The sequence below is a fragment of the Mobula birostris genome, chromosome 14 (assembly GCF_030028105.1).
Source record: "Mobula birostris isolate sMobBir1 chromosome 14, sMobBir1.hap1, whole genome shotgun sequence".
NCBI lineage: Eukaryota > Metazoa > Chordata > Chondrichthyes > Myliobatiformes > Myliobatidae > Mobula > Mobula birostris.
In genome coordinates, this window is record NC_092383.1 from 90,592,637 (window position 1) to 90,612,458 (window position 19,822).

At 43.0% G+C, this 19,822-nt stretch overlaps 1 protein-coding gene across 4 annotated transcripts in view; it reads right to left on the bottom strand.

Annotated features, from left to right (window-relative positions):
* LOC140210090 (ubiquitin carboxyl-terminal hydrolase 49-like) overlaps positions 1–19,822 on the bottom strand; it is a 98,575-nt gene that overhangs the window by 11,168 nt on the left and 67,585 nt on the right. For 3 of the 4 annotated variants that reach the window (XM_072278900.1, XM_072278899.1, XM_072278901.1), the window contains exons 4-6: positions 12,706–12,904; positions 7,374–7,482; positions 5,357–5,577 (exon numbers count right to left, since the gene is read on the bottom strand). In XM_072278900.1, coding sequence (XP_072135001.1) covers positions 5,357–5,577; positions 7,374–7,482; positions 12,706–12,904 — 529 coding nt within the window. The remainder of the gene's footprint in view (positions 1–5,356; positions 5,578–7,373; positions 7,483–12,705; positions 12,905–19,822) is intronic. The other variant, XM_072278902.1, reaches the window with a different exon arrangement.

A 19,822-nucleotide genomic window follows, 5' to 3' on the forward strand; every position in this document is an offset into this window, starting at 1 on the left:
AGGAATGAAAGGTTTAACATATGAGAAGAGTTTGATGTTTCTGGACCTGTACTCATAGCGGTTTAGAAGAACGAAGAGGGATCTCATTGAAACCTATCGAATACTGAAAGGCCTAGATAGAGTTGACATGGAGCGGATGTTTCCTATGGTGGGGCAGCCTAGGACCAGAGGGCACCGCCTTAGAATAGGAGTACATTCCATTAGAACAGGGATTTCTTTAGCCAGAGAATGGTGAATCTGAGCCACGGACAGCTGTGGAGGCCAGGTCACTGGGTATACTTAAAGCAGAAGATCATAGGTTCTTGATTAATAAGGGTGTCAAAGTTATGGGGAAAGGCAGGAAAATGGAGTTGAGAGGGACAATTGAATAGCGAAGCAGACTCAATGGGCCGAATGGAATAATTCTGCTCTTATGTCTTATGGTACATGTCTCAAACACATCCTCTGGCAGCTCACCGCACATAGATACCATCCTCTGTGTGAAGAACTGGTCTCTCAGGTCTCTTTTAAAATGTCTCCGCTGAAACATTTTGCTCTCTATTTTTGATTCCAAAACCCTGGGAAAAGGACTGTGCGTTCACCCTATCTACGCCCTCATGATTTTATACTAATTTAAAAAAATTTCCTCTCAGTCTGTTTGGCTCCAGGGAATAAAGTTCTTGCCTCTCCAATCTCACTTGATAGCTTTAACACTGGATGATCACCGCCTCCCATAAAAGATTAGGTTTACGTGAATATCAAAACGTACAGTGAAATGCATCGTTTGTGTCAAATTAAATAATTGAGGACTGTGCTTGGCAGGCTGCAATGTCGCCAACACAGCCTACAACGTACTAATGCTAACCTGTAGGATTTTGGAATGTGGGAGGAAACCGGAGTACTTGGCGGTCACGAGGAGAACGTACAAACCCCTTACAGGCAGTGGTATCGCTGATCGTTGGCACTGTAACGCGTTGTGTTAACCCCTGCACTGCCGGGTCACTGCTTCGTCCCGTGCCACTGAGTGCCCGGGTAGTGCCTGCAGGCTATCGCTGATAGGGATGGGAATGGAATTGGGGAGATCAGGACATCGGATTGTCTGCTTGCCTTGGTTCCAATACCACTTAGTGGATTTGGTAAAGAAATCCCATCTTTGCACGGTAATGCATTTTGTGAAAGTGAATGGCAGCATCATTTGATGTGAGGTAAAATGGACTTTGAGGCTGTTTTACACTTTAGATAGAACATAGGGTCTGGGTCCCGGTCAATGGGATGAGGCAGGGTCATAATTTGGCATGAGCTAAAGGGCCTGTTTTCGGTGCTGTACAGCTCTATACTTTATTGTCGCCAAACAATTAGTACTAGAACATACAATCATCACAGCGATATTTGATTCTGCGCTTCCCGCTCCCTGGATTACAAATAATAAATATTAAAAATAGTAAAAATTAGTAAATAGAAAAATTTAAATTATAAATCAGAAATAGAAAATAGAAAAATGGAAAGTAAGGTAGTGCAAAAAAACCAAGAGGCAGGTCCGGATATTTGGAGGGTACGGCCCAGATCTGGATTGGGATCCGTTCAGCAGTCTTATCACAGTTGGAAAGAAGCTGTTCCCAAATCTGGCCATACAAGTCTTCAAGCTCCTGAGCCTTCTCCCGGAGGGAAGAGGGACGAAAAGTGTGTTGGCTGGGTGGGTCGTGTCCTTATGACTTCTGTTTAAAATTCCAGCTGAGGTACATCCTCTTTAGGGTCAATTTTACTGATGTGAATAATAACCCTGATTCTGATTCTGACAGGGAACGTGGTTGGAAGGCGAGAGCATCTCCAAAGGTGGAATATGGCCTCGGAAAAGCCAGGCACCTGCCTCGGGGCCGTCAATGTTCGCCCTCAGGCCCAGGCATCTGCAGATGCTGGAATCTGGAGCAGCAAACAGCCCACTGTGGGGATCTTAACAGGTCGAGCAACACCTGCTGTGTCATGACACAGGGTTTCAAACCTAAATGACGACCCCCTCCTCCTGCCCCATTCTGACCACCTGGTGGGGGGGGGGGGGGGGTCCGATGCACAGGACCGAAAGGGGGGTGTAGGCTCAGTCAGCTCCATCGCAGGCGCATCCCTCCCCACCATCAAGGACATCTTCAAGGGGAGGTGATCAAGAAGCTGCGTCCAGCACTAAGGACCCTCACTATCCAGGACACGTTCTCTTCTCATTACTACCATCAGGGAGGAGGTACAAGACCCAAACACAGTGTTTTAGGAACAGCTTCTTCCCCTCTGCCATTAGGTTTCTGAACAGTCCGTGAACATATAAACACAACCTCACTGTTCCTTTTCCGCACACTTATTTTGCAACTTAATAGTCATCTTTTTTTTTATCTCTTGCGTTGTACTGCTGCTGCTAAACAATAAATTTCACGACATATTGTTAGTGATAATAAACCTGATTCTGACAGAAGCTGTTTAACCCGCTGAGTTCCTCCAGTGGAACGTTTGTGACTCCAAGCCCAGTAACAGGGGCCAAGTCAGAATCAGAATCAGGGCAGTACACTAGCGTAATGTTTTACAGCATCAAATCCCACCGCTGTCTGTACAGAGTTAATACATCTCATCGTGACCACATGGGTTTCCTCTGGGTCAGAGTGCACTAGAGCATAGAAACAGGCCCTTTGGCCAATCTAGTCCGTGCCCAACTGTTATTCTCCCTAGTCCCATCGACCATACCCCTCCCATCCATGTACCTATGCAAATTTCTTTTAAACGTTGCAATCGAATCCACAGCCACCACTTCTGCTAGCAGCTCTTTCCATCCTTTGAGTGAAAAACTTCCCTTAAATATTTCACCTTTCACCCTTATCCTATGACCTCTAGTTCGAGTCTCACCCAACCTCAATGTAAAAAGTTTTGATTACATGTACCCTATCCATACCCCTCATAATTTTGTATATCGCTATCCAAATCTCCCCCCATTCTCTGACACTCCAGGGAACAAAGTCCTCGCCTATTCAACCTTTCCCTATAACTCAAGTCCTGACAACATCCTAGTAAATTTTCTCTGCATTCTTTCAATCTTATTTATTTCTTTCCTGAGGTAGGTGACTAGAAATGCACACAATACTCTAAATTTGGCCTCACCAACGTCTTATACAACTTCACCATCCCGACTCCTGTACTCAGTTCTGTGACTTATGAATCCAAGGTGTGAGGGGATCCAGGAGTGCCCCTATTAACTGTTTGGAGAGAGACATTTATCATTGATGGTTTGTTTGGAAAGGAGAGACAGACAGTTATTTACCACTGATATGTTGCTTTTGAAAAGGAGAGAGAGAGAGACGAAGATTGACGGTTGGACTGTCACTTTAAGGCATTGGAAGTAACTTTGGATTTCTACTGAGTTGGGTTTGGAGACAGCACCGAGCAGCTCGTAAGTTGCTATGGTGACCGAAGGCGGTGTTATTTAATGGACACTTGATGTTATGATTTTCAGCAGGTTGTTGACATTTCTTCAAGGACTTGTTGCCTGCTTGTGCATTTCCTTTACAGACAAAGGAAGGAGGGACACTTTGAATGACAGGTGATGCTCAGCCTGGTGGGATAAATAGGAGGTCAGATGATACAGACCTCAGACACATGATCCGGACACTGAACGAGCATTGTTGTGCCCGCAGAGAAAGTGGGGTTTGGAGGATCGATCAGGCGGATCGATCCAAATTGCTATTCCACTGCTAAAGAAGGGGTTGACCGGTGGGGAGTTGTCTATGTGTCCACCCTCGCCGGGGTGATAGCTCCACCACAGGAAAACCGGTCCCCCTGGTTAAAGTCACAGTCGGTGACTTGTAAAGGATCTCAGAGGACGACGAGAAGATCGACGGCATCAGCTCACCTGAAGACTCAACTCACTCTCTCTCTCTCTCCATCACTACTCAACTAAATACCATGAACTGAACTGAACTTCACTCAACATCGTAAGACCATATCTTTTTACCCCTAGACTTAAAGAAGCTTGGTTTTCATACAGATATATTCCACACATACTTTTATATATAATCATTGCTAATCTGTTTGACTTATGTACATTTATATTACTGTATTGCGTAGTTACTAATAAATATTATTAGTTTATAGCAATACTGGACTCCAAAGTGTTTTCCATCTCTGCTGGTTCTTTATTCCCGTCACGGGGTACGTGACAAAGGGCTCTGGTTCCCTCCCACATTCTAAAGACGTACAAGTTAGGGTTAGAAGCTATGGGGCAAGCTATGTTGGCATTAGAAGCATGGTGACATTTGCGGGCCGCTCCCAGTGCATCCTTGGTCTATGTTGCGGTCATTGTTGCAAACAACAAATTTTATTGTATGGTTTGATGTACATGTGACAAATAAAGCTAAACTTTAAATCAGAATCAGGTTTATTGCCATGTTGTGAAATGTTTGTTTTACAGCAGCAGAACCGTGCAGGCATAACAACTCACTGAAAAGAAGGGAGTGAGATAGAGTTCACAGACCATTCAGAAATCTGACGGGATAGGGGGAAGGCCGGCACAAACTGAGAAGGAAGCTGGATCTTCTGAGTTTGGCGACACACCGGGAAAAGGAACTCTGAAGATAAAGATTCTCACATGTACATTGAAACATCGAAACACACAGTGAAATGTGTTGCTTGCGTCAACGGCCAACACAGTCCGAGGATGTGCTGGGGACAGCCTGCACATGTCACCATGCTTCCGGCACCAACACAGCATATGCCCAGAAGTCACTAACTGTTACCCACATGTCTTTGGAGTGTGAGAGAAACCAGAGCACCTGGAGGAAACCCATGCGGTCACAGGCAATGTTCCCTCTAGGTGTGCGCGTTCACATCTTCTGCTACTAGTGCATAAAGAAATTTAAACTGTGCACAAAAAAGTTGTCACCCTCTACCTCATAGGCATGTTAAGTATATTTCATGATTGTACACAATTGCATTTCCTTTTCTGGACGCTGTGGACAATGTGGAGTTTGCGATGATTTGTCCGCAGATTTTAGAAATGGATTATTTATACTGTTAAGCAAAGGCCATGAAGCGCATAAGAACTACTAGTTTGTTTAAAGAGGAATGGCTTATTATCCTTAGAATAGCTTCAGGTTTACTTCCACTTAAAAATTCAATGTGCACACGTTGTTGCACCGGGCAAAAAATTGCACAGCGCAAGAGTTTTGCATCCCTGGCCATTACAAATTAGAGGGAACGTTGGTCACAGGGAGCACTTTACAGACAGTGGTGGGGATAGAACCCAGGCTGCTGGCACTGTAAAGCGTATCTCTAGGCCACCGTGCGGCAATAGCTCCAAAGTAGCTTTAGCATGGACACATTTACAATTTCCTGGTGGCAAACTGACCTCCCTCGGTGTTGTAGCAGTATGCAGTGTAATGTCCTGAGCCAAATCCTTTCCCATGATGCATCACCACAGCCGAGAGGTCATAGATGAAGCTTTCTTTGCCGAGAATGGAGGAAGAACCCTCGCAGCAATAAGGCTCCATGTTTAACACCTGGTCGAAGCTGACGTGCACCCCTATCTTTTCACGATGGTTGCGCCCAGACCACCTAAAAACACAGTAGCTGCATCAAGAGGGAAATAAGGAACACGGGTACAGTACATCAATGCCCTGTAAAAACAACCTCACATTCTATACAAGATAACCAGACAAAGTCAGCGTTTTACCATTTCCTTAAAATAAAACAGTCGATCAACTTAACCATGAAGAGCAGGAAGGTGAAAGGTCGAATCACGAGGTATTGACAAGACTCAACAAATTCTAGGGTCCTGAACTTCAGGGTGACCAATATCCTGCCAGGCAGATTTTATATTGCTACTGGGTGTCGTTTAAACTAGACTGGCAAGGGAGGTGGGATTCCAAGCATCAGGGAGGCAAATGAGAGGCTGGGAAGTGCCTGGGAAGTCAGTGGGAGTAAGTCAACATGACAGGCAAGGAGAATAGCCAGTAGCTAAGGAACCTCTGTTGGAGTAAGTTGCACTGATTTCAAAGTGTGGAAGTGCCACAGGTAAAGTGTCTGATGAACTGAGGGCTCGGATAGCTATGAGGAACTGGGATATTATAGCCTTTATGGAAACCTGGCGAAGGATCACTTATTTTTTTTACTGAGATACAGTGCAGAATTGTCTTCAGTTTTGCTTGCCCTGCTACATGAAAGATGTTACTAAGCTGGAAAGAGTGCAGAAAAGATTTCCAGGGATACTGCCAGAACTTCAGGGACTGAGTTATAGGGAAAGGTTGGAGAGGTGAGGACTCCATTCTATGGAGCGCAGGAGACTGAGAGGTGATCTTACAGAGGAGTATAAAATCACGAGTTGGGATGAATACAGTATTTCTTTTCCCCGGGGTGGGCAAATCAAGAACTAGAGGGCACAGGCTTAAGGTGGGAGGGAAGAGGTTTTAAAAGAGACCCGATGAGCAACTTCTTCACAGATGGTGGTATCTATGTGGACTGAGCTGCCAAAGGAGGTGGTTGAGTCAGGAACACTGACAATTTTTAAAAGGCATTTGGACAGGTACTTGGGTAGGGAATGTTGAGAAGGTTGTGGGCCAAACACAGGCAAATGGGACCAGCTTGGACAGGGGAATCTTGGTTGGCATGGACTAGTTGGAACAGGAGGTCCATTTCCATGTTGTATGACTCTATGATGTAGAACTAAATCAAAATCTTCATGCAACCCATCCTTGAATTAATTTTACTTAGAAATTGGATTGTGCTGTGATGTGGCTTGGCTTCTCCCTGCTCTCAGTAACAGCGTTCTTAAAGTAGACACTCCCTTTTCTCACTAAAAGCACATCTATTAGAGCAGAAGCCATAGGAGCAGAACCAGGCCATCAAGTCTGCTCGCCATGGCTGATTTATTAGCTTTCTCAACCCCATTCTCCATGAAACCTTTGATGCCCTAACTACTCAAGAACCTGTGAACCTCCATTTTAAATATACCCAATGATATGGCCTCCACGGCCACCCATGGCAAAGAATTCCACAGATTCACCACCCTCTGACTAAAGCAAGGTTTTTTACACCCACAATCTGAGGCTTGTAAATTGACAGTTAATGCAGCAGAACATTAAGTACAGGTACTACTGTCAAGGAGTCTTCCCCAGTGGCTTGCCAAGTTGAACAGGAGGGGAAAGACACAAGTTACACAACTTATTTCAGGACCTCACAAAAATACACATGCATTACATGGATACACTAAAGCAGAACCAGAATACAGTCTGGATTTTTTCCTGAAGATCTGTGCAGCAATAAAGTGGTGTTCATTTTTGTGGATTGCTAACAAATCAATGTTCAAGAGTTGCACGAATTGATAGGTACCAGAAGAATCCTTCGAAGCTGTAGCAAATTCATCCTACCTGAATCGTTTAAGGTGCAAACGGAGGACCTGAGGTAGTCTATATATCATTAGCTGTTTTTGAGCTTCTGTCAGGACGAGAGGCTTTGGTGAGGATTTTCGCCGTTTCCCTGAAAGGTAACAGCAATATTATTTTTAAACAGCACAGGGTTAGGCCAAACGCCAGTATTTGGAGTACACTCCATCTCTGTTAATTAAAACGTTAATTCAGACTTTCAGTTAAATGCATCAAGTACTGAAGCCTTTTCAGATCATGGGTTATTCCAGACCTTTGGACAGTACAAGCTTCAGCTGTGTTTTTGAAATTAGCTCTGTCCCAAGGAAAGGTGGTCTGGTTGGCAGTTAGAAGTCTTGGACACATGGTGCTGAGTTCCCAGTCTTTTATTCAGACCCCACTTGGAGCACTGTGTTCAGTTCTAGTCACCTCACTACAGGAAGGATGTGGATACTATAGAGAGAGTGCAGAGGAGATTTACAAGGATGTTGCCTGGATTGGAGAGCGTGCCTTGTGAGAATAAGTTGAGTGAACTTGGCCTTTTCTCCTTGGAGCAATGGAGGATGAGAGGTGACCTGACAGAGGTGTATAAGGTGATGAGATGCATTGATCGTGTGGATAGGCAGGGCTGAAATGGCTATCACGAGGGGGCATAGTTCTAAGGTGCTTGTAAGTGGGTACAGAGGGGATGTCAGGGGTAAGCTTTTCACGCAGAGAGTGGTGGGTGTGTGGAATGCACTGCTGGTGAGGGTGGTGGAGGCAGGAACAATAGGATATTTTAAAAGACTCTTAGATAGGAACACGGAGCTTAGGAAAATAGGGGGCTATGCGGTAGGGAAATTCTAGGCTATTTCTAGAGCAGGTTATATGGTCGGCACAACATTGTGGGCCAAAGGGCCTGTAATGTGCTGAAGATTTCTGTGTTCTATGTTCAAACAATTGTAGGACAATTTAGTCTAGTGAGAATGGAAAGCAATGTGCTTAAGAAATTGCAAGTACTTGTTAAAAATATGGATTATATCTGTTCTTGAAGAGCAAAGTATCTCACATATGAAAATATACTCAGTGGCTACTTTCTTAGGTACTCCTGTATATCTGCTCATTAACGCAAGTACAGGTTGAGTACCCCTTATCCGAAACGATTGGGGCCCGAAGTGTTTTGGATTTTGGAATATATAGTGAGATTGACTAGGATTGAGGATTCCTATGCACAAAGCCAATTCCCTTTGATAAAAAGAAGTAAAAATGTTTTGATAAAATAATCAGCAATTTTAAAAGCTTTTACTGGCCAGACAAAAGGAAGGAATGGGATACAGCAGGGAACAGATAATCAACAGAAGAACAAGCTACATAAATGTTAATTGGATGGGTATTCCTTAAGGGAAACTGCTTTGAGGGATGGTAAATGCCTAACTACAATTTAACAAATCATATTGTGCCTAGATTGCATGTAGCTACTCAAACAGCTGAAAAGTTCTGGTGCCAGAAAAACAGGACAGGTTAGTTAATGGTAAGGACTGGGTGCAGAGAAAAGACCGATTTATGGTGGGGAACCCTCATTCATTAAGGGCTAATTTTGGTAATGATTATGCTAGTGGTCATGGCCACATGATCTGCCTGTTCTTGGATAGCTTGGCCTCCGGCAAATCCTGTAAAATTATCCCCACAAGTTAAACTGGAATCTCTTGATCCAGAATATGAAGAAGAAGCTTATTTAAACATGAGGCCTTTACCCCTTGGGTATGAGGAAATAGAAATGTGTCCTGAAAAGGTGGACAAGGGATAAGGTTGATAGGATGATCGAAAAGGAGGGAACTGTGGAAGAAAATTAGATCTTGTTGTCAGCCTTGACTACCTCAGTATTTCCCAGGGGAAAGAGATGTTTGTGAGAAGGTGGAGTGCACGAGAGACTGGATGATACGAATGGTGTGGTGCTGGTTGTGAGAGTGATGTGGAAGAGACACAATTGGAAAGAGAGGTGATAAAAATAAAGCTCTCTTCTCGTTGGGAAGGATGTACAGGAGCCTTAGGTCCCACTTCCCCAGGTTCAGGAACAGTTAGGCGGAAGAATATTAAATTTTGTTGTCAATCTTGACTAGTTAAGTTTTGCCCACCATTTTGGGTCATGAGGGTAACAGGATAAGACATAGACTCTGTCTTGCCAATAATGAGGTATTGCTAACCTTTGTCCGAGTCCGTCTGGCTAATAGGGGAACTGAATGTGGACGTAGAGTTCTAATTTTGTGCACCGCACGGAAACGTTTGTAGACTGGCTGATACTTAACAAGTGCTTCTTCAAATCGCTGACCAAGTATGTTTAGCTGTTGGCTTGTGCCCAAAATTTACTGTATACATTTAAGATGTAACCTGACATTGGCAGAGTCTTGAAACAGCTCTCCATGATCGTGTATTAAAGGGTTAACCGTATACTGAGGTCTGTGTCTTTATTTCTGTTTGATAACAAAGTAAGTCTCTTACAGTAAATTGGGGATGAAATTGTTTGAAAAGTCATTAACCTCCAACCATCAGGCTCCTGAACCAGTGTGGATAACTTCATTCATTTCGACATGAAAATGATTCCACAACCTATGGACCCATTTTCAAGGACTCTACAACTCATGTCATCAATATTATTAATAACATTGATCATAATTCCCCTTGTTTATTTAGGAAACTATGCACTTAATTGGGGCTGGAGATGGTTACCGAACAGTTTTCTAAATAGCGTCAGACACATGCACCTCTGTAGCCATTAGATACAGCACTGTGCTTAGAACGAACGGCATTTAAATAGCATCAGTTGCATATGTTCATATTCAAAAAGCAGTGATTTTTGTCACTGTTAGTTGGCATGAAATAAGCAGTAAGACAATTCAGAGCTGTTTTGCTCACTGTGGTTTCAAGCAGTCAGGCTTGGAGATGCCAGAAACAACTGGGAATGAAAATGAAACAATTTCACTATTTTAACAAGTTAGTAATTATGAAGGTATTGACAAACATCTTGGATGTTACAATGAAAAGTAACATTTGGGGATGCAATCGTTGAAAACACTGTTCGAAGACAGTCCATTACCTTCACTAGGTACCTGCGCTGATTTTGTTCATTTACAGTCAATCAAAAGAACAAAGCGACAGGCACTGGATGAATTCCTCCACCGATAACTAATACACAGTTTTATAGTACTGTATAAGTATTGATAGTGTTCTAATTTGTTCTGTATTTCATTTAAATAGTAGTTTGTCTTTTTTTTTACATTTTTTAAACTACTTCCATGAAACTTTGGCTAATTGGGGCAGCTGTTTTAATTGGACCAAAATGTCCTGGTCACAATATGTCCCATTTAACCAGAACTCACTACCTATTTTTCTGTATCTGCACAGTATGTCTTCTTTCACACACTGGCTGTTTGTCTTTACTTGTGTGTAGTTTCTCATTGATTCTATTGTGTTTCTTTGTAGCTACTGTGAATGAACCTCAGGGTAATATATGGTGACATCAAGATTCAAGATTGTTTAATGTCAGTAAAGTAGAACAAAATAATTGTTACTCCACATTCAACGCAGTACAAAAAACCCACAATAAGATAAAGAAAACTAAATAATAAAAAGATACACAATAAATGTAAATACATAAGTTAGCTTATATACATAGATAGTATGTCTATAAAGTGATGCTAGTCTATACATAAGGTGACTCTAACAGGAAATTATAAAGTTGAGGTGGAGGGGTGGGTTAGTGGGCGGAGGTGTTGATCAGTTTTACTGCTTGAGGAAATTAACTGTTTTTGAGTCTGGTGGCCCTGGTGTGGATGCTACGTAGCCTCCTCCCCCGTGAGAGTTGGACAAATGGAACATGAGGTGTGATCCTTTATGATCGCACCTTTTCTATCACCTTTCTGTATATATGTTATTGATGGTGAGTAGGGTGGTGCCGGTGATGCTGTAATAATAGATTAGGATAGATATGATAGATAAGATGGGTAGATAAGATAGATAATTTGTGCTGATCTGTGCAAACTGCTTATTTTCCGTTTATTAGATTAGATTAGATTCAACTTTATTATCATTGTGCCGAGTACAGATACAAAGCCAATGAAATGCAATTAGCATCTGACCAGAAGAGCAAAAGAATATTTATAAAATAACTGCAAATAAAAAGTAAGTGCTACTGCACACAAATATAAAAGTACTGAGACAGTCCAATATGGGTGCAATACTGCTTAGCGCTGTGATGTGAGGTTCAGCAGGGTCACAGCCTCAGGGAAGAAGCTCTTCCTGTGCCTGCTGGTGCGGGAGCGGAGGCTCCTGTAGCGCCTACCGGATGGGAGGAGAGTAAAAAGTTGTTGGTTAGGGTGAGATGCATCCTTGATAATGCTTTTCGCCCTGCCCAGGCAGCGTTTATGGTAGATATTCTCAATGGTGGGCAATTGGGTGCCGATAATCCGCTGAGCAGTTTTCACCACACACTGGAGTGCTTGGGTTACTGTTGAAGATAAGAGATAGGAGAATTGTGTGCATCCAATTACGATGGTCGGATTAAGGGGAGGTTTCTCTGGTGAGGAACACTAAGGTTGGGCTTGGGGCTTTTGTTAGAGAGGGATGAAGAGAGAAGACGCCAGACAGAAGAGGTCGTAGGGTTCGACTTCGAGCAGGGCCGTGACTCGACGAAGCCTGGGGTGATTGATGGAGGATTGACATCGGGGAAACTGTGAGCTCCAACTTGTGCACATTAGACTGTTTCATTAAAATGGGCCCTTTTTTTTGGTTCTTTCTTTAACTAACCCTTTAGTCAAATTAAGAATTATAAAGCTAAGTTGTTTAATTGTATGCGGTCTGTTATTTCGTGGCACTCATTTGTAACAGGGTAACAAATCACGCAGCATCCACACAAACAGGGGGTTTTGGGATGGGCTCGCACGTCAATCTCACACGTTTGGTGGGGCCGGAGATTGTTTTCCCTGGACTTACACAGCCAAGGAAACCATATGTTCCATTACTTTGAAATCCTAAGATGTCGACAGGTGGGTTTTGGGGCCTCAGTTTCTGTAAACTTTGCCAGCATTTCAGTCAGGGTGCATTCTTTATGCTGGCTAGCAAGGACCAAGTGGAGCCGACCTTTCTATACAGTAGCTAGAGCCTTTGAACTAACTCTTTTAGCAGCTGTGGTAAGATAGAGACACTATAGATTGTGTTTCATCAAGGAAGTCGAACGACAATGGACTGAACAAATACATACAGTGTCACTTGGCTCCACCGATGCGTATGTTAAAAATAATTACCGCATGGCGCTTGCGATACACGTACATGAAAGTGAGCGGAAAACTGGTGCATCACTTACTGTTACACTGGTCGCAGGCGTAAATCCTCCCCTCCAGCGCCTCGGTTTCTGTAAACTTTGCCAGCATTTCTGTAAGGGTGCATTCTTTATGCTGGTTCGCACCCTTCTGAAGACAATGATAACGCTCTGGAAATTCCAGTGAAAGATCCCAAAATGGTTCAATTGTGTTGGATTTGTAGTTGCATGTCAGGCATGTGACCTGTGGCAAGGAGGAAAACAATGATAAACCAGGTTCCAGACACTTACAATGCCAACTGACAACATCACAAGGCCATTCAATACACCAACACGTTAACATCAATAATCAAAAATCATCGTTAAAGACCACCCCATCCCAGACGTCTGTTCAATCTCCAGCCATCTGGTAGGAGATACAGAAACATCCTAGCCAAAACAGTAAGACTGAAAGATAGCTTCTTCCCGAGGGCTATTGTATAGCTGAGTATTTCTACACTGCGGCTTGCCAATGGCCTTTGAGTGTTAGAGAGCAACAAAGTCACTTGTTGCATGTAAACATGGGCATCTTTGTAAAATTAAGCCGTTCCACAAGCATTGTAAATATCTCTTTTTCATTGTCTGGAGTACCATCACAATCGTTGTCTTGACAATGACAATAAAGTTCTATCCTATCCCACTACCTCGTTTACTCCAACCCACGTTTTTCTCTGCTTCAAGTATTTTCTTTCAAAACTGTCAATCATCTCTCCACTAAATGGTGCTGGGGTGAAAGATTCCATGTATCTCAATGTCACAAACAACAAGATACAACACCCCTCCTCTGTTATTGACTGACCCCATTACATGCATGATGTGAACAACTCCTCAACCAGAGTCCCTCCCATAAACATTTGACAACTCCCCATCAACCCTCACCAATTTTTAACCAATGCACCATAGAAAACATCCTATCCAGATGCATTACAGCTTGGTACAGCAACCGTCCTGCCCATGACTGACTACATGACACCAGAGAGGGTCGTGAACACAGCTCAGCACATCACAGAATCCAGCCTCTCCTCCATGGCCTCCGCCTAGACATCTCGCTAGCCAACACAATCAAAGTCCCCACCAATCCGGACATTCTCTCCTCTCCCCTCTTCCACCTGGCAGAAGATGCAAAAGCCTGAAAGCAGATATCACCAGGTTCAAGGAGAGCTTCTGAGCTATGAGACGGCTTATTAATACGCTACAATGGACTCTCGAGCTCACAATTACCTTGCACCTTACAGTCTTGCTTGCAGTGCACTTTCACTTCCTCTGTAACTTATTCTGCACTCGTATCACAGGTCCTGGTCATGTGACCACTGACGCCAGGCAGACAGTATTGATAATAACTGGGGCTACTGCCTATAAGGCAAACCACTTGTGCAGAAAAATTTCCCAAGAGCAATCATGGTCATGGAAAGATCATGATCACCCACGTCAATCAACATGGCACATAATGACAACAGCCCTAAACTGATATCTCAATTGCATATACAATTATGAAGAAGACATGCCAGCAACCATACTTCACCAGGAGTTTGAGGAGATTTGGTGCATCACTAAAGACTCGGGCACATTTCTAAAGATGCACTGTGGAGAGGACTCGAATTAGATGCATCACCTTCTGGTACGGAAGGACCACTGCACAGGATGGGAAAAGGCTGCAGAAAGTTGTTGCTTCCACCAGCTCCATCACGGGCACTAGGCTCCTCAGCATCGAGGACTTCTTCAAAAGGTGATAGCTCAAGAAAGTGACATCCATCAATAAGGACTCTCACATGCCCCTTTCATATTACTACCATCAGGGAGGGGGTGCAGAAGCCTGAAGACACACACCCGTGTTTTAGGAACAGCTTCTTCCCCTCTGCCATCAGATTTCCAAAATGTCCGTGAGCCCCTGAACACCTCACACTTTGTTCTTTTTTTGCACTACATGTTCTTTAATATTTCTAATTATATCTTATTGACATTTTTTAATGTATTGCACTGTACTGCTGCCGCAAAAGAGCAAATTTCATGACATATGCCAGTGATAATGAAACTAATTCTGATTCTCTAATTGCCAATGGTTCAATTTCAATTTAATATCAGAGAATGCATACAGTATACAACCTGAAATTCTTACTCTTCACAGACATCCACCAAACAGAGAGGGGGGAGAAAAAAACAAGAATGAATGACAGAAAAAGTGTTAAAATCCTGAAGTATTGGAATTAATGCATGACCAATGTAAACTGCCTAGATGGGCTATGCTGGGTCAGAACGAGTGTCTATTCAGATAAAATAATCTGGATTTAGATTGGGATGGGTCAGACCAGCTTAGTACTTTATCCAGAATTTTGATCTGCATAGTACATCCTCCATTCTTCATCACTATTTTGTTTCATTCTCAAAAGTATTAGAAGCATGTTTGTTATTTTTACACAAAATAATCTGCAGATGCTGGGGTCAAAGCAACACTCACAACACGCTGGAGGAACTCAGCAGGTCGGGCCTCTGCCCCTTCCCTCTACAGTCCTGACGAAGGGTTCCGGCCCGAAACATCGACCGATCTTTTCCACGTATGCTGTCCGACCTGCTGAGTTCCTCCAGCGTGTTGTTATTTTTACACCATCTGTCAGCTTTAGGATAAATAAAAATTTGTAACCACTTAGTCGTAGAGCACTACAGCACAGAAACAGGCCCTTCAGCACATTTGCAAGTATTTAGTACGTAAAAAGTCAGCGTAACATTGTGGGCCTGGAATGCACTGTACACAGAGCACTACAGCACAGAAAAAAAGCCGCCCTATTATTCTGCCTAGTCCCATCAACCTACTCCTGTACCATAGCTCTCCATCCCCTTCCCATCCATGTACTAACCCAAACATCCTGTTGCATTCACCACTTCTGCTGGCAGCTTGTTCCACACTCTCGCCACCCTCTGAGTGACGAAGTGAAAAACTCCTCCCTCGGGCTCCCCCGAAATATTTCACTTTTCAACCTTAACCTACAACCTCTACTTCTAGTCTCACTCATCCTCAATGGGAAAAAACCCTGGTTGTATTTACCCTATCTATACCCTGCATAATTTTGTATACCTCTATCAGATCTCCCCTCATTCTCCTGCACTCCAGTGAATAAAGCCCTAACCTATTGAACCTTTCCCTAAAATTCAGTTCATCAAATCCTGGAAACATCTTTGTAAGTTTTCTACGAACTCTTTCAATCATGATTACCTAGATCATATGACACGGTACACGATGAACGAACAAACTCTTTCAATCTTATTGATATCTTTCCTGTCGGCAGATGAATGGAACGGCGTACAATACTCCAAACTTGGCTCACCAACATCGTATACAAATTCATCATAACATCTCAACTCCTGTATAAAACTCTGATTTACGAAGGCCAATGTGCCAAAAACCTTTCTTTATGACCTTATATAATGTACCTGTGACATCACTTTCAAGGATTACGGATCTGTACTCTCAGATTACCAAATACTCACACAGGGACCTGGTTTCAATTTTAAATCTGAGCAGATGTTAGCTTTAATTTTATTAAAGCTACTCACTATTATTTTTAGATCACAGAACATTCTAGCCTCATTTCTTTTTATGGATGTATCTATCTGGCCTTTGAAAGGAGGACAGGGAAAGACCAGCTCGGACCACTGAGGCATGTGTTAGGATAGAAGTTAGCACAGGTGACAGAAGGATGAATGAAGGATGTCCATCTTTGGTCGGGGGCTGGCATCGTTCATCAGTGCTGCCCTCCAGTGCTCAATTAGTGGAATGACAAGCTGGATTGCCTGCATGCATTCGTCTGCAGACTGCTGGAAATGCACCATCAATTGGCAGGACATGTCACTCAGGGACTTGAGCTACACATACACATTTTTTTTTAAAAACGTGACTGTACATTTTGCTTACTATCTTGAATGTGCTGTGTTGTACTGTGTGCTCCTTGGCCCTTGGAGGAATGCTGTTTCAGTCGGCTGTATGCATGAATGATTGAATGATAATTAAAACTGAACTTGAACTATAACAAAGTGAGGGGTTTCGAATACAGCTGAAAGCATTCGAGTCCTGGACAGACAGATCAGTGGGTGATGGGTGCTACCTTAAGAGATGCACTGAGGCCACAGGTTAAAAGATTCAGTCCAGAGTCCCGAAAATGCACAGGAACACAAGGATCTTGAAGAGTCTGTGCTGTAACTTTAAAGGTAAAGCAAATCGGAGTCCGGGCATCAATATTATAATACTGAAACCTAGAATCCCATTTACTCCTTACATTCAGCGGCGGCCTTAAAGCCCTATTACGATCGCTGGCACTGGACCGCGGAATGGTAACCACTACATTACTGTATTCTACAAACGCAATACCATGTATCCTGTTTCAATAACACTCACTCACATCACACAAATATGTTTGCCTCAGAAGTGAAAACCATCGGTCAAACTCAACTCATGTTGGCCCTTTTGCTACTTTTCAACACTGTTCCACCTACTGAGCCAAACAGTCGATACTCACAAGGTGTCTGTAATGTAAGTGTCAGGCGCCTGTCTAACATATTGTGCCCCAATGTCGGCTTAGGAAGTAACCCAAGATGTAACAACACCTTATTGTTTGTGCGAGGCAATCAATATTGCAGCTTGTGGTGTAACTGTGAAGACACACGTACTCAGGAAAATGACACCAATACAATAAAAGAATATTGCAGAAGGGGTTATTTCTAATGGAAACAGTTGTTTCACTTACCAATGTAAGCTTAAAGCAGGGGTTCCCAACCTGGGGTCCATGGACCGCTCGGTTAATGGTAGGGGTCCATGGCATAAAAAGGTTGGGAACCTCTAGAGTTAAGTAATGCAGATGAATTTTCAGTATCAAGACCACCAGAGATATTACTAAATGCCCAATATAACATTTAGATCTCCCAGTGGCCAAACATTTTAATTCCAATTCCCATTCTGATGTGTCAATCGATACCAAGATGACATCACCCTCAGGGTGGAGGAGCAACACCTTATATTCTGTCTGGGTGCCCTCACCTGATTGCATGAATATCAATTCCTCTCGGTAAACAAATTCTTCCCCCCCCACCCCCCCATTCTCTACTCTGATTTTTTACCTCTTCACACCTGCCTATTACTTCCCCCTGGTGCCCCTTCTCCTTCCCTTTCTCCTATGGCCCACTCTCCTCTCCTACCAGATCCTTTCTCCTCCAGCCCTTGACCTTTCCCACCCACCTGGGTTCACAGATCACCTTCTAGCTATCCTCCTTTCCCCTTCCCCCACCTTTTTATTCTGGGTTCTTCCCCACTTCTTTTTCACTCCTGAAGGATGTCTCTGCCTGACCTGCTGAGTTCCTCCAGCATTTTGAGTGTGTTGATTTAGAATCAGAATCAGGCTTATTGTCACTGACACATTTAATGAAATTTGTTGTTCTTCATTCATTGTAATGATGAATTCATTGCAATGTTGTAATTTATTCATCAATAAATGTTTTTTTAATGCTATTATTGGTAAAATAAAATTCGTTTATTTATGAGAGGTCAGAGTTTGGGCGACCACTTGGAAAGCTTCCACCAAAACTAATATAAATTCTTTGTTGGAGGTCCTTCTTGGGAAAGTATAAAAGCAGCCTCCAGCAAGTCGCCCTCAAATTAACCTCCTACGTGGTCACATCTTGTTATTCTGTGGCATAAGTTCAAAATGACAAATCAACTTCTAACAGTGGAGTTTCATGGATTCTTACAACTTTTAAATGCCCAAATTAATAAATCCATTTGAGAATTTTTTTTAAAAAACACACTGGAAGTGTGAAATAAAATCAGAAAATACTGGAAAGGGTCAGCAGGTAAGGCAGCATCTGTGGAGAGAGAAACAGTTAACATTCTGATGAATGGCCACTGATATGAAATTCAGTCAGCTCCATTATGGGCACCAGGCTGTGTAGCATCCAGGACATCTTCAAGGAGTGATGCCTCAGAAAGGCGGCGACCATCGTTAAGGGCCTGCCCAGAAGAAGGCAATGCAAACCACCTCTGTAGAAATGTTTGCCAAGAACAAGCAGCGGTCATGAATAGAGAAAAGAGTAAGAACAACAGCATGAAGAGGGTCTTCCCCACAGGCAGATTAGAGACAGGTGGAAGACCATGGTTGCCCACATCACACGAAACAGCACATAATGATGATGATACATATACATAATTTTATATGCACACTCTACATGAAAAATTAAATAAATAACGCAAAAAGAACCCAAAAATAGCGAGGCAGTGTTCATGAGCTGGTTCATTGTCCATTCAGAAATCTGATAGTGGAGGGGAAAAAGCTGTTCCTAAAATGTTGAGTGTGTGTCTTCAGGCTCCTGTACCTCTTCCACGATAGTTGTAATAATAAGCGAGGACGTGGTATCCTAAGTGATGGAATCCTTAATGATGGATGCTGCCTTTCAGATGTTCAGTATGTACTAGTTTTTTTAACCAAAATAAACTGTATCCATAATACTTGCAAGGATAAATGAGCAATGGATTTTCATTCTGACATTCGTAGACAATGTGCTTAGTGTTAAAAGTCTCGTGTTTAAAAAGAGAGTACTGTGTGCAGTTTTGGTCTCCAAATTTGAGGAAGGACATTCTTGCTATTGAGGGAGTGCAGCGTAGGTTCACAAGGTTAATTCCCGGGATGGCGGGACTGTCATATGTTGAAAGATTGGAGCGACTGGGCTTGTATACGCTGGAATTTAGAAGGCTGAGAGGGGATCTTATTGAAACATATAAGATTATTAAGGGATTGGACACGCTGCAGGCAGGAAGCATGTTCCCGCTGATGGGTGAGTCCAGAATCAGAGGCCACAGTTTAAGAATTAGGGGTAAGCCATTTAGAACGGAAAAGACTTTTTCACCTAGAGAGTGGTGGATATATGGAATGCTCTGCCCCAGAAGGCTGTGGAGGCCAAGTCTTTGGATGCTTTCAAAAAAGAGATGGATAGAGCTCTTAAAGATAGTGGAATCAAAGGTTATGGGGATAAGGCAGGAACTGGATACTGATAGTGGATGATCAGCCATGATCACCGTGAAGTTTTTAAGAAATGTTTTATTTAACTTATCACAGTTTTTCATGTATTGCACAGTACCGCTGCC